The sequence below is a fragment of the Dermacentor variabilis genome, unplaced genomic scaffold (assembly GCF_050947875.1).
Source record: "Dermacentor variabilis isolate Ectoservices unplaced genomic scaffold, ASM5094787v1 scaffold_12, whole genome shotgun sequence".
Lineage (NCBI taxonomy): Eukaryota > Metazoa > Arthropoda > Arachnida > Ixodida > Ixodidae > Dermacentor > Dermacentor variabilis.
The window spans coordinates 31,688,680-31,711,432 of NW_027460280.1; the positions used below are offsets into that span (position 1 = coordinate 31,688,680).

The window sequence follows — 22,753 nt, forward strand, 5'->3', positions numbered from 1 at the left end:
GATGGGCAAAAGTGTATGCACAGACACTAGGTCACATTGACCTAGTGCTGAATTGAAACTGTGAGCAATATAATAGAAAGCTCAGAGTAACAGCACGGAAGAAGACAGTGAATTGTAGAACAGTAACAAGTTTTGATAATTAGAAATGTTTAGCCATCTTTTTTTAGTTGTTTCATCGCGCATGGAGAATTATAGCTTTAAAAACGTCGAGAAAAACAATCATCTGCAGCACTATGAGCGAGATAAATTTCAGAAAGAAAGCTAAAAATGCTCAAGGGAACATCAATGACAAACCTAATGGTTGTCAGGGATGGACGCTACACTTCTCTTTGCTACTACCAAATAGAGTTTCATGGCGAATATGAAAACTCGGGCTATTGCGCGCGTAAAGATACACATGCTATCAGACATTAAGCAGAAGTTCGCAGCACAGCATTAAGGTCACTGCCTCCCACAGTAACTCACGCCGAATACAGTTATGTACTAAAATGTTCAATGTATTTTGAGATGAAAAACCAGAGCGCACTACAGAAATAAAAGCACGCGCCATCCTCGGTAATCAATAGTGTCCTCTGGCCGATTCGCTGCCGCAGCGCGTTCCAACGCTTACCCGCGTCAGGTAGAGCGGCGTAGATAGACATAATTAGGTTTTGTAAGACTGCTACTCACCTATTGTAGAAATTTGTTCTTGCGTCGGCAGCTGCGACGGCTGTTTAGGTTTTGTAAATCGACTTACGCTTACTGTTGGCGCAAGTACGGAAGTTCGCATTTGTGCAACCATTACATACACGCTTTTTTTCGGCTACAGCGCTCGTGTTTGCAGCAGCGGGCATCGCAAGCTAGCTGACCTTGCGAATAGTTTTAGATTTGTGAATACACTTTTTTCGTAAGATTTTTCTTACGCCAAAATTTGTTCACAAGTTGGCTGAGTGAATTCCGCCCCAGAGGAGGTTAGCGCACGAAATACCAGCTGCATTTGATTGGTAAGACCTAACCTTTAGTTTTACTCGGCTTATTTTCACTGGGCCATGCGTTCGTCAGTCCGGCGACTCAAGTCACAGGGTGATATAAATATGATCCACTGTCGTTTGTATGGGATGACCTTGAAGATGATGACCTACAGGTGCACAAGGTACTAGTAACGCTCTTTCTTTTCACACCCACTGTTCAGGTAACAAGTTCTCTAGATTTATTTGAAAGCAATGATTGTACACAACAGTACGAGGAGCTACGAGCTCCGTGACGTTGCTTGTTTTACGGCTCCGCGGATGATTATTCTGGCAGCTGTTTTCTGCAGCATTTGCGTTTGAGCGATCATTTATTTTGTGTATGTACAGCTGTGTCTTCAGAGGTCTGGCGAGAAACCACCGATACTCAAGCCGGAACCCGTTGGTGATGTTTTAACATAAAGTAACGTCTAGAAGGGGGCGTCCTGGTAGACAGGTCCGTCATCTGAAAAAGGAAAACGAGCATCAAAATTGGCTCACAGAAGAAATACTAAGATTATCCACATCAGCGCAACCTGTTGATGATCGTTAATTCGTTGATTAGGTATCTCTTTTGGGGTTTTGAACTCCCAGTCTGTAGGGATCAAGGTCTAGTTAGATACCACTGCCCTAACAAGGCACACCACCGGCAACAAAAGTGAATACAAAACGTGACGTGTGTTGCTTGACTGTCTTTGATGTGCGTGGACACAGTGGCGAGCGACAACGAGGCAATCGACAATGTCTACATCTGCACGAATTAACTTTGTCTCAGCTTCTCTCATCGGATGTTGTACCTTTTCTTGATGTATGACGTATTTACTCCTGAAATGTTCACGAAAGTTTCCAGAGGCAACATCTCAGCGTTTATAGTGGAGTGCGTAAGTTTCAAGGTCATTGCTTATCAGTAGATATAGCTTCTCTCTGACAAGTGGACAGCTTCTGGTTGTGTACTCACCATTCAGGTCGCCTTTGGCTATCTCCTCCGCTAGCCAAGTGGTTGCAGGCTGCCTGTGGGGGGCACGGGGGGGGGGGGCGGGGAGACATTTGCACAGGCATTTCAAAATGGAACAAGAAGGCTCTCGCACGTTTACTTCAGCCACCCTAGTCACCCATCGTGCGAATGTTAATCAAATTGACATACGGTCGCCTCATGCGACCGCGAGTTCGCGTGTCCCAAGCGGATGTGCATTCTTGTTATCCAAAATAGGGCATTGGCGGACAACAGATTTATCATTTAGGGAGTACAAGAATTCACTTGAACAAATTCAGTATGAGCGCAGATCTTCGGTTGTATGCGATAACATGTTTTAGTTTGAAAACTGTCCATTAATTTCTTAACTCTTTTGCAACAGGTGCATTGAACAGCGTCAAAAAGAAAACAAAATATTTCATGAACGTGACAAGGAGAGAGAGAGAGAGAGAGAGAGCAAGAAAGAAAGAAAGGTGCACATCCGCAGTCCTTATTCGCAAAATTTTTGCACCGATAAAAAAGAAAAAAAGAAAGACACTGCTTGATAATATGATAGTGATTTCTATGGGAACGTCGAAGTAGTTGGGGTAAAGGGGAATTATTCTGGAGCATTAAAAGGAAGCAGCTGTAGTATGCGTCCTTTCTTACCCTGCGCTCTGATAGGACTCGTCGGACGACGCAGGGCTTAATCTTTTGCCAAATCCTCTGGCTGTCGATAGGCTGATTCTCCGGATGTCCCGTTTGCTTCTGTACGACATAAAAATGAACAATCTCTTCAGCGAGTCCGTCAGTAGGTATAAGCCAGTCAGTCTAACTTTCCGAACCACACAACGCTCTTGTAAGAATAAACATTGCGCTTATCGCGTGGCTCTGTGCTAAATTCCTTTTAGGGAAAGGACTAGTTAGAACACCGCGAGAATGAGAAGGTTCTCAGAAATTATTAAATTGGTTCTGGGTAGGCGGAGCACCAACAACTTTAGATTGTGCTCAGAAACGTGCGCATTGTACACGGGATTGCTCAGGCTACACGGCCTGATTTGCTGTCGGTCGTATAGTGAATCAGAGTCAATCGCATGTCCTTATTACGTTTTACAAGCGTGGTAGCGGCTCGCAAAAGGGTATATTTTTGAAAAACTTGCCATATAGCAGTCCGTACGCAAGGACGGTTCGTTGGGACAAGTGCCGGATAATCGTGAAAGCCAACAATACAAACGTGCTGGCCATCGAGAACCTGCTCTTGAGAACTTACGGCTTTCACTTAGCATCTTGGATTTTTACGCTTAATGAAAAAAAATAATAGAGCTGCACTTTACATGCAGTCGACGTGACAACGAGTGCCTATAAGAGCAGGCACGCACGTCTAAAAGTGTGGTCTGGAAACTGGGTCCTGCTGCTGGAATAAAAACGCCTGCATGTAAATCTGAGCGACGCATTAATTTCACCGAGACTATCAGAACTAAACTTGCTCCATTCCTAGAAATTCTGGACATTTAGCTCAGTTTGAGAGGTACACCAGCACGCTACATACCGTAACGTTCATTTCTACAAAAGTAAGATTGCAAAATTCAAATTTACCGCGATTACCCAAGTAGTGAAATAGGTTTCTGTGCGCAAAAGAATCAGTGAGCGACAATGTAACATATATGTGCCAGAATCAATCCAACGAACTCACTTTCGCGTTATCACAAAACTAGCTTTTGTAAAGATTCTTCTTCCATATTCTCACCCTTCGTCATTGGTTCACATGCTGTCGCGCCACCATCATCGCTCCATTCTGCCACTTGGCGTGACACGTGATAAAAATGCAGTCGAATAAAAAAATTGCGGCAGAACTCATCTCACAATGACTGTCGACTGTAATGCAAACAGCAGTCGAGCAATGTAGTGACAGACCTTATTGATGAATTCACGTTTATTTAACACGTGTCGTGGTAATTCTGAGGCTTTCGTTGCCTCGGCCATATGCCACATATGCGATATCGTCCCACTTTGCAATGGCACTCGCTTCCCAAGGTCGCACATGAGCATGGAGGCATGACGGCGACTGTATGATGTCGACAAAGTGACGAGGGAATGAAGAAGAAGGAATGATATTGATCGAACGACATGGTGTATAACGGCGACGGCATGGCGACAATGAGATACCGATTTTTACTTGATGACGATGGAATAACGAAGAGTGACGACGACGACATGGGGACAATGAGATGACGACTGTATGACGATGATGGCGTGACGACAACCGGATGAAGAAACTATAATGACGACGATGGCACGACCAAGATGACACGATGACGACGGTACAACAATGGTACGACAATAGCGTTTGTGTGACGACGACGCAAATGACGACGGCGGCTTAATCACGATTCAATTACGACAGCACGGTTACGATAGAATCACGAACAATGAATCACTTCAATTGATCGACGAAGGTGGTATTGCGATGACGGCATGACGACAATGAAGTGACGATACTGAAGCGATGACGATGGTGAAATGACAGCATGACGGCAATGACGTAACGACAACGATATGACGACGACTGCATGACGAGAGTCGGATGCAGAAGTTACCATAATGACGATGGAACGACCGCGACGACATCCAGACGACGGTATGAGAACGAATGCTACACTTTGTGATTGCCTTTTTGAAAAAAATTGCAGGACGCTTAAGCTTCTTCGCCTTTAAGAGGAAACTTTAGCTCGGGCCTAACTCCAACGCGGCCTATTCAAATACATGTAAAACGCAAGAAGGTTTTTCTGAGATAACCCATGGATCAATTTTAATTAAGTTTGTTGCACTTGAGAGAGAAAGTTAACCTCTAGTGACTGTTGGAAGCGAAATTTCGATTTCGGGCACAAATTTGTTAAAAAGATTTTCAAATATTCTAAACCTTGAAAAATAAAAACAGAACCACGAACTTTATAAATGAATAGCTCTACGTTAAGGACTGATATCGCGGTTCTGTAAATGGCATCCACTAGATCATTGAAAGCGGACAAATTTGATATGCCATTTTATATCTTAAGTGAAATTGTTACATTGTGTACAAGGGTTCAGCAGGAGCTGTATTTCCTTATTACTTACTTTTTTGAGATTCATGCGTAACATATAAATTGTGTCCGCTTTCGATGTACTATTAGATGAAATTCACATAATTGTGATATCGGTTTTCATTGCCGAGTTACAGCGTTGTAAACTTTATAGTTTCGTTTTCTGAAAAATTTCAACTTTGCCAATTTTTAATAAAAAATTGACGACCTAAATAAAACATTCAACACCAACAGACACTATATTTTAAGTTTTTCTTTTAAATGCAACAAACCTCGTCTAATTTAGTGCAGTAGTTGCCGAGAAAAACGAATTCTCCTTTTACATGTATTTAGATAGGAGCACCCGAGCTAAAGCTTCCTCTTAAGAGTGGAACGCGATAGAATTCAAAGATCCTCGAGAGGTTCTCACGCTTCCCGGCAACTGAAGCTTGTGCAACCGTAATGTTCACCGGGTAACGCTGGCGGCGAACGCTATGCACGAAGGTGAGCTATCTGGTTCTTTTTTTGATGGTGTGCAAGGAACCGAGGGGGCCGTGCCGTTCCTACTAAGACAGACCTCAAATGGCAGCTGGAAAATGCTATAGCGTTAAAAGGGGTTTGTGTTTGAGTTTCCGCGTAGCAGAATTATGGTTTCTCGTGTATTCAAATTGCAATCCGACGCTATCATGTCTGAATTTTGTGTGTAAGTCGCACTTTACGATTTTTCTGATGCATTTTACTTTGAGAAATTCAATTAGTTCCGTAACTTTTTTGCGCTACGTGGATGGCCTGCGTAGTTGGGTATGCGTGGTTCGGAATAATTATTCACGAGACGGTGGTCGACGCTGGACGCCGACGCCGGGTTTTTTGCGACACGGGGCCCTTAACGCTATCGCGTTAAAATTCGGCCGCCAGAAACGATATCGCTGTGTGCGCAATGTGCGATTAGGTGAGAAGAACCTATTTCCTCGTCTGAATTTCAGTTTGTTGCCTGTGTGATAAAATATTCACAAAAGGGGGTGTTTCAACGCCAGTTTACAGATCGCGATGCTGACGTTACAACAATTTAGAATGTTGAAATGTGTCATTGCACGCATAGCCTGAAGGACAAGAATACTTTTTTCGCCACATTGAGCCGATGCGATTCAAGTACGAGGACTACAGGGTCGTCCTCGTACGACCCTGTAGCGTAGCCCGCGGGAACTTTGCGTTCGGATGAACGTAACTATTTGTACGTATATAAACACAAAACGTAGCACGAGGTGAAGCTGTGGTAAAAGACGCGCGTGATGACCGAAGCAGTACAACTGCCTGTAAAGCGTGCACTACCGCAGCAACAGTCAGTATGCAGATAAGCCAAACAGCAAGGGGCCAGGAAAATTTTGAAGGCCAGACTTGCAAACAGTGAATTGTATCCGGGCTGGTAGAGGCAGCTTAGATATCTTGGAAGGAACTACATGAAAAGGAACAGGAGGAAGTGAGATAGCATAGTGAGCATGGTATGTCTGTCGCGACGTGTAAAACGGTTCGGACTGCGAAATATTCCAATGTTTCAAGGGCACCTTTTTAAAGCTAAGCTTTACTTCTAGCGTCTAGCAGCCATTTATCAATGGCAACAAAAGCGAACATGTCGTTCTTCACTGCGCGATGTTAAGTTCGAGGCATTAGATTTACAGAAATACAACACCGAGGTGTTCTTGCGAGACACGTGTGCTCGTGTATACGGTGAATTACGTTACAAATCAATATACAGGTGCCCACGTTACTGCTATAGTGTGTGATAGCGCCAAAGTTCCCAGCTACTGACCGATTCAGCAATGTTTTAGGCGTCGGGTCTCAATGTGCACACGAGACCGACGGAAATCCGTCGGCGTTTGTCAGCGGCGAAATTATTAGATGGCTTTAGCTTGAGTTTGCTGTCCGCTCATCTCAGATGAGTGCTAGCGCACAGCTGCTCGGCATGCTGGAACGTAAGTGTGCGTGTGCACAACGCTCGTGCCAGCAGCTGAAGCCAGAACGCCTTCCCTCCGCTGCCAAGATTCTTGAGCGGAGCGCCACGATGCGTTCACCTGGCTTCGCAATTTTGCAGCCTAACTGCGCGTCGCTCGCCTCCCTGGAAGACAACTTATAAAAAATGTGAAGTGAACGCAGTTCTTTTCAGTGTCTGTGCGCATAAAATATGAGCGAAGCGGGCCGCAAACGACGCTCAGCTAAAACCGCATATTGACCTTAGCCTTGTGCAATCATTCTGTAGTGGTCAGAATGGTCAGCTTAAAAATGCGATTCTGGGCTCCATCGCAAGGATGCTTTTAACACGAACCTGCCACGCAATTATTTGCCTTTACTCTCATTTTCTCTTCGAGGTCGACAGCGAAGCAGAAGGCTCCTAACGCCGCCCAGGTGACCGAACTAAAATGCGTCATACTGCACCAAATTTTTACGTGAGGCCGAACCGCGGAGGAGTTCTTGTGGTACATCTCTTGTATAATGTTTTTTTAAGGTTCTACTGCTAAAATGAGGTACTTTCAAAAGTAGTGGAAGGCAGAACTATTGACCCTTTTCGCAGAGCAGTTTGTTCTTGAGCAAAGAGAGGGCGCTTTCGCCGGCGCGCCGCACGCCTCAGCGAAAGCGAACAGATACGAAACCATTACCGCTTCTACCCTGTTTCTGTGCAATCGGCTGCCGTAAATGCAACTGGGTTTGCGCTAACGCACTGTGCTCCATTCATGCTGCAAAATGTGGAGCGGTGGATTGAAGCCGTGCAGTAGTTGGCTGTAAAAATAGTAGTAACTGGCATATTAAGGAACTGAATGAATCTGTGTGACCAAGTTCACGGACCGCTGCTGCATACGAAGAGCCTCTGTTGCCGGGAATTAGCGATGCATGGCTCTCCTCAAGGGTAAAAAAAAAACACTCATCCACCAGTGTTGTATCGCGAACCTCCAAAGAAAGGACTTCAACTCCGAAACGTCGGCAAGAGTAAGCAGCGACAAAGAATGGCAAAGGGAGTAGCGCCGCTTCCTGGCACAGTAAATTTCGTGCGTGTTGTCTACACACATCTACCCCAACTCGCACGCAAACTTATGCACACTCTATTGCCAGCGTGTCAAGAATAAGTGAATGGGCGCACACCAAATGCGCCGAAGTATGCGTGACGGCGATTACACCGACAGCACACGAATGGTCGAAGATGAATGTTTCATGACGGTCCGCAGAAGTAAGCGAGTTACTAGCGCTAATACATCTTTGCTCGAAGCTATTACAAAGTACAGAACAGCTACGTTCCAAGACTTGCACGCAAAAACAAATATATCGCAACTGAGCACACCGGCGAGCGTTAGGTTGAAAAAAATCAGATAGCGCACTGAGGAACTTTACTGAGTCCAAAACGTGACAAACCTCTGCTTCAAAGTTTTTTGCCGAGCTGCTAAGCACGAAGTCACGGGATCCAATGCCGGCCACGGCGGCCGCATTTCGACGGGGGCGAAATGCGAAAACACCCGTGTACTTAGAGTTAGGTGCACGTTCAATAACCCCCGGTGGTCCAAATTCCCGGAGTCCCCCACTAGGGCGTGCCTAATAATTAGATCAAAGTTTTGGCACGTAAAACCTCATAATTTATTTTAATTCTAATTTAAAGTTTTTGCCAAATAAAGAAAGAAGAGCAAAACACACTGATTCTGACTCAATTCATGAGCGGGAAGTTTAGATAGCTTGGAATACTTTTAGCCCCGCTTTTGAACAAGCACCATATACGTTGCTCACTCCTTTGGATAAAGTTTTATGAGCTCTGAAAGCACTTTTACATCTCCTCTAAAGCTGTTGCCCAAGCTTCCTGGCGTCCACCCAGTCACCGTCTACGATGTCCCTCGAAACAGAGGTTTGATGATCCGCACCGAGCGTCACGTACTTTCATTGCAAACACAGACACAACGGAGGCCGCCGAGGCAAGCAATGGCTGGGTCACCACGTGATCACCGCGAAAAGAGTATATAGTTTATGTATGACCTATCTCACGTCCAGTATCCTTCATTTGGAGGAAGAAATCACGCAGAAACTCCTCTGGGAGTTTTTTATTGCTACTTATTGCTAATATCAACCTGAAAGGGGACTTATCGACTCTGAAAGGGGTCCTTAAGGGACAATAAATGATGATGATATGCTAATTATTGTGCCACTTAATCATCTCCACGCAGCTCGATTTCGTTATCAATGTTATGAAACTTGATCTGACCAGTATGGCCCCTTATCACCCCTTATCAGTCGTTATCAACTTTATCGGACTAGGTCCGACCGTTATCAATTCTTATCTGTCATTGTCACCCTTATCGGACGGGATGAGACCCCTATCAACTTTTATCGGTCCTTATCAATCTCATCGGACTTGACGCGACCCTTATCAAAGGCTATATGTGCTTCTTAACCTTATCAGAATTGCTCCGAATATTATAAGCCCTTATCGCTTTTTAGCACCTTAGCCATGCACGTTGAACCATTATTAGCAGTAATAAGACCCATATAACACCTCATCACTCCTTATCATCCTTATCAACTCTTGCGCGACGTGAAGCGCATAAGCCCTTAGACATGGCATTTCGGTCGGTGAAGGAACGCCCCAACGGAAGGCCTATCCCGTGACCACCGAAACGCATCGGGAATGTGGCGCGTTTGGCATTAAATTTTCGCGAAATCGGAATTTTCCTTATGTTTGTGATGCTCTAAGTCGGCTGTACATGTTGGCCTAGAGATGGCTTTTATTCCACCATCACCAAATCTTTCACCAAAGCCTTCATAGAATTTGTTCTCCTTTGACATTTGTTTTGTACCGCTGGTACAGCACATTCATATGGTTCAGATATACTAATCTTCTGGAGCCTAGGTGTACGCCCAGTGTGTAAGGCACTCAGCTTCTGAGCGTGGGGTCGTAGGTACGAAACTCACCCTCGCCAACGTTTTTGCTTTCGAATTTATTTTGTTGTACATTAATATATTTTCGATCTTTCATCGATTCTGAAGCTACCAATCATCTCTAGTTACACTATAATAAGGATTAAATGTCCTTAACTTGCCGATTACACTCTTATTTCCCAGTACAATGCGTTAAGGGACAAACACGGTTTCTCCGGGGCACTCGCCAAAGAATGCTTGCGCAATAAAAAAATGCTTGACAACTCAGACGAAAGGCATGCTGCTCATACGCGCATGTTCTCGACTGTCGTGCGGCGTGCGGCGCTCACCACCCACCCTGTCTAAAATCCCTTAATAAAAACAAAAGTAGGGCTATCTTTGAAGATTGCTGCCGCCCTCCACCTTTGCGCTTTACGTCGACGCTTGGCCCTCCCATTAACCAAACGCCGTCACGCGCTTTTTTTTTTTTTAGATTGTTGTTGCTACCGCTGCCATCCAGGTGTCAAACATTGTGAGCGGCGTACGCAGATGCCACGTTTGGCGCCTCATTTGTGATTTTGTGACGTAGCTCCGTTTTCGCGATTCCGTGTTGCTGTACCTTCGGATGTACCACACGTGAAACTCACGGCAAGCGACTCTTCCGGATTTTATCCGCGAAGCGAGACGTGGCGCGGAGGAAGGTCTGGTTTCAAAAAGTCAGCCGGGCTGATTTCAGCCCAGCGCAATGGTCCCGGCTCTGTGAGGTAAGCGAGCGATTCTTCGCTCATCACTAATCTCATATGCTGCCACTTGTTCTATGTGGCTTGGTTAGTTTTACAGCGAAGCTGTATACATCTACCGTCCAAGGAAATTTTCATGTCGTTGTTGTAAGCAAAAAATTTCCCATACGTGGGTCGATCCCGGCGATAGTGCAATGCCGGGTCGACCCGCGACGGAGGTGAAGCAGACGTTAAGCACTCCCCATACATGGGCCGATCCCGAAGATAGTGCATTGCCGGGCCGACCCGAGGCGGAGGTGCAGTTCGCCATTAAGGAGCCGTGCACATACACAGCTTCGCTGGTCATCCTTCTTCACGGAGTGGAAAGGCATGGAAATTTTTTCACTCTCCTAAGTGCCGCATGTTCGCGCTGCGTTTATTTGCAACTTTCGTGGCCGACTTCAATAATGACGTCGTCAAGCGCACGTGCTTTTTGCCGACTAAGTCATACATTCCATCGCGTTGTCTCTGTTTGGATCAGTGTATGTATCGCCATACGTTACGAAGCGGTGACGGTGCGGTGACCGTACCTTCAAAGTGATCTGAGATGCCGACAAAGAGTGCCGACTGCTGTTATAGCTTCGTGCTTTGTGTTCTCAACGTTTACTTAGCGTTGAAGAGAGACGCTGTATCTTGAAAAGCGATCTGCGAAAGTGGCTGAGTGCGGTATTGCTGAGACGCTGCTGAAACGCTGTGTTCTCGTTGGCGCTTCGTTGGCGCTGAAACGAGAGAGGCAGCACGAATAAGTAGAGCCAACCGAGCCAACCAAGCGCAACGAGATTCAGACGTTCTCTCTTGATGCTTCGGCAGCCAGTCACGACATAACGTAAAAAATTCCGATCAATATACGGCCTCAAAAGCGCGAGCGACACGTAGCGACAGCGTTTGATTCCGAGAGCGTCTGCTAGTAAGGCTCCGCGTAGGGGAACTCGGCGCAGGAGGAGGAGAGAGGAGATGGCGCTAGCTTTACTATATTTAATGGAATCAACCCTGTCCACTGTTTGTACCTGGAAGATAGAATGCTGTGCAGTGGTGTAGTGAACACCCTTTAGTGACTTAATCTCTGCTCTGCACAATCTGCGCATAAATATAGCTTGTAGAACGATACACTACCCTCTGCGTATTTTACCCTGCCGGCGTCCTGCAACAGTTCCAAGCTTCAACTTTCCAAGAGCATTTGAAATAACGGCGAGTGCGGGAATGCGAGTTTGTTTGAACGTGCGTTAAGAGTTTCATAAAAGCTGAACATCTGTGCTACCATGTAAGAGCACTTTTGTGGGAGACCTGGCACTGGTTACAATGGACATGCTTCTTTCTGTCTGCTACGTGAGCGTGGGCAGTGCTCGAAAGGTTCCTCGCGAGCCTCCGTGTAGGTGGTGGTTCAATTATGCGCACTCACTTGAAATCCATTGGGTCAAAGTCATCATTCTCCAGCAAAAACGAAGTGTCAGAGTCAGCGCGCTTGCCAAATCCTCTGGCCGTCGAGATCTTCATGTTACGAAAGCCCTTCTTGATCCTGCGAACAAGGAAAAGTGGGTAGAGAAAATGTAGTCAGCCAGTGGTACGTCCAGTGAGCTGAAAATTCTTCCGTAAAGCATGGCTGCAACGCCATTATGCCCAGCGCAGTCAATTGGTGCAATGGTGCAGAGGAATAGATACGAAGGGCGGGACATACAATGAAGGAAAGAAAGAAGAAAAGCGACAAGAGGCAATGCATGCATACGCGACAGCTAGCGTTCAGCGAGGCACGATGAACAGTGTCTAGTGCAACATTGTTGCAACGAGACGATCCTCTGCTGCTGCCGGTCTTTTTAACGACGAAGGAAGTTATCTGTCTGCCACCTTGGCTGCTCGCTCGTAGCGAGCAGCCAGTGTAACACGCAGAGAATGGCTAGCTGTTGGCTGCTTTCTCGTAGTAGCAGCCATACATAGCAGCAACACAACCATAACAGCAGCAACAGCTACGCGGAAAATATAACAGGAAGAAATGTAGTGATGTGGGAACTGTTCCATATAATATTTTCGCATGTGACACGCGATTTTACGTACGAGCTTACGCAGTTGTGCAAGTAAGTATAAATTTAGGCTAATAATTTTGACTGATTCCCGAAGAAATGATACCAGAAAAAGTTCTACCTGCGAACAAGTGTTTTACCTGTGAACAAAGCTCCCGTGTGGGAGCCAAAACGTCTTGTTCACTTAAAAAAAAAATACTTTGGTCGGCATAGTGCCCCAGGTTTCGTCTACCTTTTATCACAGAAAAATTCAGCACTGTGCCCACGGCGACTGCTAACAAAACATTGTTATTCCCGTCCTCGTAGCCCATTTTTTTAAACAGCTTAACCCACGCTAGCTGGGACACACGAAGCTATGCTGCACTTGTTAAGAACTAGTGGCGTGCGCGATCAGACGGCCTTTCGCATCGCCGTTCGCGAGAACCGCGTGCTCACACGGGAGGTTGCTGCGGCGCGGGGATCCTGTGCAGGGCCACGTGGTGTCCGAGCAGGGCAGCGATGGCGGGCAGTGTGCCGCGCTTGCCGAACCCGCGCGCCGTCGAGAGGCGCAACTGCTGGAAGCCCCGGTGCTGGCGTTCGCCCCCCGCAGGTGCGCTGCTTTCGTCAGCGGCCTGGCCGCCGCAGCCCACGAGCACCGCGCTGGCCAGCAGCAGCAGGCCGGCTCGTCCCAGGGCCGCCATGGTCGTCGCTCGACGTGTGCCTTCTGCGAAAGAAACGGGCCGCCTCGATTGTTTCTTTTAATGTGTTAGCATTAGGAGTGTCCAAGTGGAAAACAATGTATGCAGTCCTGCATTGTTAGAAAATGAAGCAGGTCACTGACCAAGGTCAGAATAGAAATAAAATGACGGGATCCATGCGGATCCCTTGTTCACAATGGAATGTCGGCTAAGCACAAGGCTCTTAAATAGCGTTCAGCACATGACGCAAATTTCGGGAGTACACGTTGTTTAGAGTGCCAGATGATCTATTGATTGTGGTATTGTCGTTTGAATTACTAGCGGTTCGAGATTGAGCCTCGCTGTCATATTTTTCTTTGTGGCCACGATACGCGCGTTGTTCCAGGTAATCTCGTGACCCGTCTTCTCGGCATGCTCTGCGAGGGCATTTGTCACTGTGTGGCTTTTGGCGACATCATTCTTGTGCTCTTTGAGACGCCTGCAAAAATTTCCGCTTTCGCCAGTATACACAGATGCGCAATCGGCGCATTGAATCTTGTATACCTCGCCAGGAAGACGTGCCTGAGGGAGAGGATCCTCCACGTTCATCAAGTCACCTTTAAGCTTGCTTGCTGGCACATGCGCGATTTGTACACTGCGTTTCTTAAAAACACGAGCTAGGGCTTCGCTCACACCTCGAATATACGGGACAGCAGCGCGGTTCTGTCTTATCTTGGTCATCACTTGGTCATTACCTTAGACATTCATTACCTTGGTCCTGTCCAGCTACATGGCACTTGCATGTTTTTAAGTTTTGCCTCCAGTTACGTGGGAACCCCTGTATGCATATAAGGCAACTGACGGTGGCCTGTTCCGGACCACCTTCAGTTGCACATCGCTCCTCGAAGAGGCAGGTCGCATGTCGAGTGAGCTCCTGAACAACTCTTTGCAATTTGAAAACTTAAATTATAGGGTTTTACGTGCCAGAACCACGATCTCATTATGAAGCACGCCGTGGCGGGGGAATCCGGAAATTTCGACCACCTGGGGTTCCTTAACGTGCGCCTACATCTAAGTACACGGGTGTTTTCACTCCCATCGAAATGCGGCCACCGTGGCCGGGATTTGATCCCGCGACCTCGTGCTTAGCAGCCTAACACCATTGCCACCAAGCAACCACGGCGGGTGCTTTGCAATGTGGTGAACGCGGTTTTAATCATGGATCTGGGACTTCAAAGAGGTGCGACATAATGTTAAAGCATTTCTCTTGCATTCACAGCTAAAGCGCCACGGAATTATTTTTTTCTGCATGCCTACACGTGGACCATAAATGTGAACGCTCAGTGTCTCAGTCGAAAGAGAGACAAAAGCAAAGGCGGGGCGGCAAACCAGGTGCACCTCCGTCTCGCTACTCTGCACTGGGAGAACGAGTGAGACGGGCAGAGAAAGAACGGCACAACTGGTGTCTACAAGTGAAGGTGAGCACCGAGTCTGCAAAGAACTGAGAAGCCTATGGTCAACGTACCTTACGCAGTGACTAATTTATTACGGCATTCGGCGTTTAAACACGCGGTCGTGATATCTAATCATTCCAATTGAGGCGGAGAAAGAAAACAACTGCATAATGATCTGTCGGTGCTGTGATTTCGGATCACCTGATATTAAAGAACACCAATTAAGGGATCCAAGTTGATCCGGGACACTGCGCTGCGGAGCATGTTCCAGATGCTGCTGTCTGCTTCTAGCGTGCTGTCAATTTAGACAGTGCATGTACGGTGAACAACAGAGCACCGAGCAGGACGTGCTGCAACTACTTTGGGCAGTGAGGCGCGCTCTGTCACTGAGGGTTTCACGTGGGCCCCCGTAAAGGAGCGCGAAACGACGCCCTAGAAAAGAAGTCCTGTGTAGTGGCAGTTTTGAGAACAGCTGTATCCTCAGCGCATTATGTGGCCAACGGCGACTATAATCGACCGGTTGCTGGCCAGAATCATCGGAAGCGGCCCGCATAGATCAGTGCTGTTGGCAGGGCTGCGGCTCCTCAGCATATGCTCGCCGCATTCATTGCAGTATTTCGCCTGCCAGCGGGACTCGAATAGCCGACTTGATGGTGGCCTCCACTATAGTGACGAGCTAAAAAGAGGCTATGGACCATTTTTTATCTGTTGCCCCAGTGCCCTGGCGACATAGCCCTACTGTGGACGCCTGTCCGCTGGCTTGGTTTGTGTGAAATTTCTCAGCTGTTTTACATAAAATACTCGCACAAAGATACGCAGTGAATTACCTCTTTTCTCCTCTCTGTGCTTCTACAAACCGTGTTGATCGCGGGACAGGAATTCTACCTTGTCTCCCGTTTGAAACCATTCGTTCGGTGTGTCATCTATCTAACGCACAGCGAGGCTGACCGCTTTCCACACGGAAAAGTAATTAGTGCGAATGCTTCATAAATTTATTCGTTCTCATCAATGTGCATCATCACTAGGGTTGTTCGATAAGCGGAATTTCCGAATCAAATACGAATATTCTAGAAAGAGGACCACCGAATATCGAATCGAATATCGAATCTAATATCGAATATTTCCTCATTTCTAAGGAACGTGAAATATGCTTGCGTGCAGTCCATTAGGTAAAAAAGAAGAAGAAAAAAGAAGTCAGTCTTATTAATGAAATATCGTTCACGATTATATGTTTGGTAAATTGGGAGCTTGTAAATTATAAATTGATTTCAATTATCTGGGTAACTACAGCAATGAGAGTAACTAAACAACAAGGGAACAACATGTTACCAGACGCATCTAGTGTTGTGTTCGCCGAAGGAGAACAGGGTGATACTAGAACATGGTACATTCTTTTAAATGGATACAAACATGATGAAGCGATACGAATAATAAATCGGAGCAATTTAGTAAATCGACTGCTAATAACGAACCATTCTTATTGAATTGGTAAAAATTATTGAGAAGTTATTGGCCCAGTTCGCTCGCTCAGGAACTGGTGTCCCCGGTGCAATAACCGCAGCTATCCTGCAGCGCATTCATTCAGAATAATCCAGACATCGATCGTTCTATCTCCCTCGAGCCAATAAAAAAAGTGCGTTTAACTCCTACATATACGAAAGAAACGAATGCTCGACAAATCTGAATAGTGAATTCTCCAATAAAATAAGAATCGTATAGCAGAGACTATTCTATTCGTATTCAATATTTCGCGTATTCGCACACCTCTTATCATCACTCAAAGGTGTGTCATCTTCTTGTCTCTCAAAGGTTGCACATTAAAAGGCGTTGTCGCACAATACATTGAAATAAACACCGGTATAGGAAAAACAAGGGACATCCAGGAGTTAAGGTACCTTTGAAAATAGACACTGTAAGCTCAGGAAGGTGTACAGGTTATAAAGAAGCGTCCGATAAAGCTATTCAATCCGACGACTCCGTTTGAGCAGCATACATACCGCGCACAGAGGCTCCCGATTCCTAAACGTATATAGAATCGAGTGCTTCGTGGTGTTTTAGCATGTATTTCGCATAAGCAAGTGCATACGTGGTCATGCAGGCTGAGTAACAAACATACGGGTATTCCATGGCGGGTCCCAGGGCAGCAATCGGGCACAAGAAGGGCCGAAATCTAATTTTGTATGAAGTGATGTATGTTTTTCTTAACCGTTCTTTGGGGAACGTCTGAGTAGTTTTCTGGGACATTCAGGTTTTTCTGGCTCAAAAAAAAACGAGTCTCTTTTGCACCACGAACGAAGGACGAATATAATTTGAAATTTAAGAACTAGTCGAAAAATTTAATGTGCGTAGTAAGGATCCCCACAGTTTGCTTATTTAAAGTATGTTGAAGATTTGCGTTAATAGTAAAAAAAAAAAAACGTCCTGTACTGGAGTATGTTCTACAAGCAATATGCCTGGATGAACTGGTATACTTTACATTTACGGCTTAAAAGAAGACGTTTTTTTTTCGCTCTCCTATTCTGGACGTGCTATCAAAGAACCCCAGCAAATGGGGTTCCTTCCCCAGTGCGTGGAAGCACGTAAATGTAGCACCTGTACACAAGGCTAACAGTTACTCCGGTGTTACCAATTATCGTCCGATTTCGTTGACGAGCACTGGCTCTAAATTACTTGAGCATATATTAGTTAAGCATCTAATAGAATGCCTTAATGAACATAATCTTTATCAGTGGCAACACGGATTTCGAAGTGGACCGTCCACAGTTACTCAACTTATCGAAATTATCCACGACTTTTTTGAAACCATGAACTGCCGCTGTCAAACCGATGTTACGTTCCTAGATTTTACAAAGGCATTCAATAAGTTTTCTCCATCCTAAATTATTAATTAGGATCGACTCCACCTTTAGTAATCCTAGTATACCTGCATGACTCTCTTCAAATCTCACCTGCGGAAAACAGTTTGTCCAGATTGGTTGCTGTAAATCAACGTCATCGTCTGTAATCTCCAGAATACCTCAATGCAGTTTCCTGAGCCCTCGCCTTTTCCTACTCTTTTTAATGATTTGCCTAAAGATGTATCCACTCCGATAAGATGATTGGCCGGTGATTGTGTTTTATGATAACATCGGTAGAAACCTTTATTTTTACAGATCTTGTATGCACCTCTTCTCTGATTAATTGTTAGCAGTCTCCTTAATTTTTTTTAAGTATTCCGATCCAGAAGAAAGAATAACTGGTTAATTTCACACCTACAATAAACTGATGTAATTTTCGGAGCCATGAATTAATCACACAAATTGCTAGGTGAATCACAGAAATTAGTTCATTTAAACTAGTCTTACATACCACATAGATACTGCATACGTTGCGTCTCTCTTCTAATTGCAGAGGCAAGCACAATGTGCCTTATTTCTAGCCTACATGTTTATTTTTCTGTGCTCCCACACAGAAAAAAGAAAAGAATTTATTTATTTATTTATTCCTCAAATGCCCCTGGAGAGGGGTTTGGGAGAGGGTAGAATGGGTAATTCTACACATGCAATACCTGATGTAACTTTTCAAAGTAGTAATCAATATCACGTGTATTTAGGTATACGCATAAATAGCAGTTTATTTGAAGTTTTGCATACTACTTATACAACAGTTACTTCTAACTGTACTTCTAGTTTCTAAGAGGTACTCTAACGTTAGAAGCTTCTAGCTTCTAACGTTACTTCTAAGGGTTATAGCGGTGCTTGCTCACTGACCTGCGCATTTTCTCAATTTCTTAATGAACGCTACCCTCTTTTTTCTACTCCATCACAAAAAAGAAAGCCATCAAAAGCCCACAAAACGACCAGTTTTATCTCCCTCAACAACCTTGAGCCAAAATGTGTCGGGAAAGGATACTGCTACGTTTTGCATCGTAGCAATGCTACTCATTGGAGGGGTTGAATGCAGGTAGAGATTTGAGCCACTTTCTTCAGACACGTTGCTTGGCGATTTCTTTTTGTTGCTGAAGATGTTTTTAGAGGTGCCTCACTTCCATCTGGCAGTTACATCTTCCTTGCCGATCGCATAAAAAGGTAACTAGGCAAGTTGGAAAATAAATATCTTCGTGGGGCATCCTATGAGGCTCCAGTAATCAAGCAAAAGACTGATGATTTTCACCTCGAGAAGAAAATGACATACTCAGCCCCGGTCCCCCCACTTTTGACAGTGATGGGGTAAGTGCCCCCCCCCCCCGGTAAATACGTCTATATACAAGCCTATGGTTTGTTGTTGTCATGGGTCCTCCAAGTACATTCCTTGAAGATCTTAAATTATGGTTACCATGTCAAAGCCCTAATCCTGAGCACATAACTTCCTAAAAACGAAGTACGCCTGTATTATGGAGGATTGACCCGCCGTGGTTGCTCAGTGGCTATGGTGTAGGGCTGCTGAGCACGAGGTCGCGGGATCGAATCCCGGCCACGGCGGCCGCATTTCGATGGGGGCGAAATGTGAAAACACCCGTGTACTTAGATTTAGGTGCACGCTAAAGAACCCCAGGTGGTCTAAATTTCCGGAGTCCTCAACTACGGCGTGCCTCATAATCAGAAAGTGGTTTTGGCACGTGAAACCCCATAATTTAATTTAATTCTGGAGGATTTGTTGTAATGACGTTCTGAGAGCTTCAATGTGAACATTCGTGCAGACCCGTGATAGTCACGTTATGAGGCAGATGTTTAAAGTTGATTACCTTTGACTGCAACGCTATTAGGTATTTACTGTTTCTGCATCCCGTCCGCAAGAAGTGGCAACTACAAAAAACACTTCAGCACCTACGTACATATATATTCAGGACTTAGCGACGCCTCGCAAGACGACAAGGAATACGAAAGTTTTCAAGTTCACAAGCGAAGTAAGTTTGTTTTAAGCCAATAAAGACTGCAACTTGTTCTTGTTAATACTTTTTGCTATAGTGAATTGCGGCTGCTTGGGGCAATACTAATAAAGTAAGGTTTACACAAGTACCTTCGCATGTGGGTAATTTGTGTGTGCGCTGGTCAGTTCATTTACTTCGAATACCTTGGAATACCGGCCGTCAAGTGTATTCTCAGGCACAACCTAAGGTGTTATAGTCTATAAATATGTAACAGAATATTGAACAAGTGGAGGAGGGCCACAAAGCAAGGCAGTAAAAAGTTATGTATTTTACTGCCGAGGCCGTAAACCGCGCGGAAAAATACCGGATGACCCAACTAAAGCGAAAGTTGCGCTACGTGCAGGGCTCATGCCACGAGTCTCGCGGTCGCTACGGTGGCGCGTAGTTGTCGTAATCGTCATCGTCACTCTTGTGTTAGCAGCAAAGAGGAACAGAGCTTAAATGATGACTGAAACTTCAGCAAATGAAATGCCAAGTTTGCTAAATACCTAATAATGTTTTGACCGCGCGCCTAATGAAGAGAGAACTTGCGAAAACTGGTGGAGAGGCTGCTCAAGCTTGCGTCTCAAAGCGCTCGCCTTTCTCGTCACCGTAGAACTTTTCCCGCTTCCACTAAAATTTCGTTTTTAAACGTGCAACCACGTGAATTACTTGCCTCGGTGTAATAATCTGCGAGTCCCCCGAAGAATAAATGCTAATCTCCGCTTACATCTTTTGGTCTGATCAAACATTGAGGGCTCTTAAAATTAGAACGTGTTTTGACTGGTGTTGGAGCATGGAAGGTCAGGGGCTAGCGCCAACGTTTCGACAACAGGGCGAGTCCCGTCGTCGAAAAGTTGGCTGCAGCCTCAGGCATCTCACGTTTGAACACCACTCAACTCTCCAATCACTTCCACCTTCCGGTGAACCTCAGTCTTGTTTGGAAAACGTGTCTTTGTTACGGTGGATGACCGCTGTTCAAGAAAAGACGAGCAGCTTAAGCAAACAAATATCCATATGTAGTCACTTTTTTTCCACATGTATCTGCCGAAGACACTCAGTTTGCACCGTATTAATGTTCTCACTATGGCGAAGCCACTGGAATAGACTGTAAACGCGGCTACGAAAGGTAAGACAAAATTGTATTAATTTCTGCGGTTTTACGAGCCAAAACCATGATATTATTGGGAGGCACGCGGTAGCGGGGTACTCTGAAAAAAATTTGACTACCCGACGCTGTTCAACATCTCCATGATCAACTTGTCGAGGGCCCTGAACAAGATTCCCAACATTAACCACACGATCTACGCGGACGACAACACCATCTGGTTTCCCAACGGATCTGAGAATCAGGTCGAGGGTGCTTTGCAAGAGGCCATCGGTGTGACGGAGTGGTATCTCAGTCCCACCAGGCTAAGGTGCTCGCCCGCTAAATCCGAGCTCTTACTCTACAAGAAGAGGCCCAGAGGCGGTTCTCACCGCTCCTGGAAGCCAGCAACGGAGAGCCACATTACGTTATTCATTGGTAACGGCTCCCGAGTTCCGTGGGTGGACACTATCAGGGTCCTAGGAATGTTTATCGAGTCTAACGGGGCCAATGGAGCCGCCCTCAAACGCATTTGTTCCAAGACCGAAAGCGCCCTCGGTCTGATCCGAAGAATCGCCAACAGGTACCGCGGAATCAGGGAGGACAATCTGATCAGGATTATCCACGCATTCCTGCTATGCCACCTCGCTTATTAGGTGGCTATGCACAACTGGCTCATGTCGGAGCGCAACACTATCAATGCCCTAATCAGAAGAGTCTTCAAGCTTGCCCTCGGCCTTCCCGTCCGAACGCACACAGAAGACCTCCTCAAGTTGGGAATCCACAACACGTTCGAAGAAATTGTTGAAGCCAAAGAGTTTTCTCAGTTTGTCAGACTCTCTGGTACCTCAGCGGGCCGAGTCATACTTGGCATGCTGGGACGTAAACCCACGGTCGTCGGTCCCGACGCTGTGAAGCTGCCCAACGACGTAAGATCCAAGATTTCCATACACCGGATGCCACGCAATATGCATCCGACCTAAAACGAAGGACGAAGACGAACCAGGGGTAAAGCTCTGCTTGCCAGTGCCCGCTCGGACAAGGATCGAACATGCTTTGTAGACGCTGCTTCGTACGCTCAAGAAGAAGCCTTCTCCTCAGTAGTCATTGACTGTGATTCCGAAGTCCTCAGCTGCGCTACCATCCGCACTTCTAGTTCCAGCGTTGCAGTGCAGGTTGCAATTGCTCTTGCATTAGCGGACGGTGTACATGATACGATTTATTCAGACTCCAAGGCCGCTATCAGGGCTTTGGAGATGGGAATGGTGGCTCCCCGGGCCCTACATATCATCCAAAATGCTAAAGACCTCAAACATCACTCATTGGCCTGGTTCCCTGCGCACCTTGGAACGATTGAGGTTGCCTCACTCAACCCCAACGAGGAGGCACACTCGGCTGCACGAGGTTTCACTCACCGTACGTCGGCTAACGCGTCCTCTCCGGGGCGACCCGAGCCTCTCTGCTCGTACAATGAGATCTGAAAGCATAATTATCTCTCAAGAAGACTCCTGCCTTTGTCGCACTGCTCGCTGTGCAGGGCCAAGGCAGTCACTCTCAGACTTCTACAAACAAGCAGTTACGCGAGCCCCGCGGCACTGCACACAATGTATGTGCCCTGAACGGTTCCCAAGCCCGGAATGCCCCCTATGTGGTGGTTATGCGGACTTCGAGCATGTCCTGTGGGGCTGCGCCTCCGCCGGTCCCCTTTTCATGCAAGAGGAAATAATGAAGCTTATTAAAGCCCAGGACCAGACCTCTCAAATCGTGGCAGTCCAGAGGGCCCGCGAGAGGGCCGTCAGGTTTCACCTGATGGACCCCGAGTGGGCTTGGGCAGCTGACGTTGAGTTTACTCGCGTCTATTGTGGGCTGAATAAGGTTGTTACACTCACTCACTCACTGCCCGTGATTTTCAAACGTGCACCTAAATCTAAGTACACAATCGTTGTTGCATTTCGCTCTCATGGAAATGCGGCCGCCGCGGCCGGGAGTC

General features: G+C 46.2%; 1 protein-coding gene across 1 annotated transcript in view; it reads right to left on the reverse strand.

Annotated features, from left to right (window-relative positions):
• Positions 1-1,167: 1,167 nt before the first annotated feature.
• The window catches only part of LOC142566121 (uncharacterized), a 56,167-nt gene continuing 34,581 nt past the window's right edge, over positions 1,168-22,753 (reverse strand). Inside the window, exons 2-6 of the mRNA XM_075676921.1 lie at positions 13,114-13,381; positions 12,063-12,179; positions 2,608-2,706; positions 1,945-1,997; positions 1,168-1,452 (exon numbers count right to left, since the gene is read on the reverse strand). Coding sequence (XP_075533036.1) covers positions 1,418-1,452; positions 1,945-1,997; positions 2,608-2,706; positions 12,063-12,179; positions 13,114-13,358 — 549 coding nt within the window. The 5' untranslated portion in view covers positions 13,359-13,381 and the 3' untranslated portion in view covers positions 1,168-1,417. The remainder of the gene's footprint in view (positions 1,453-1,944; positions 1,998-2,607; positions 2,707-12,062; positions 12,180-13,113; positions 13,382-22,753) is intronic.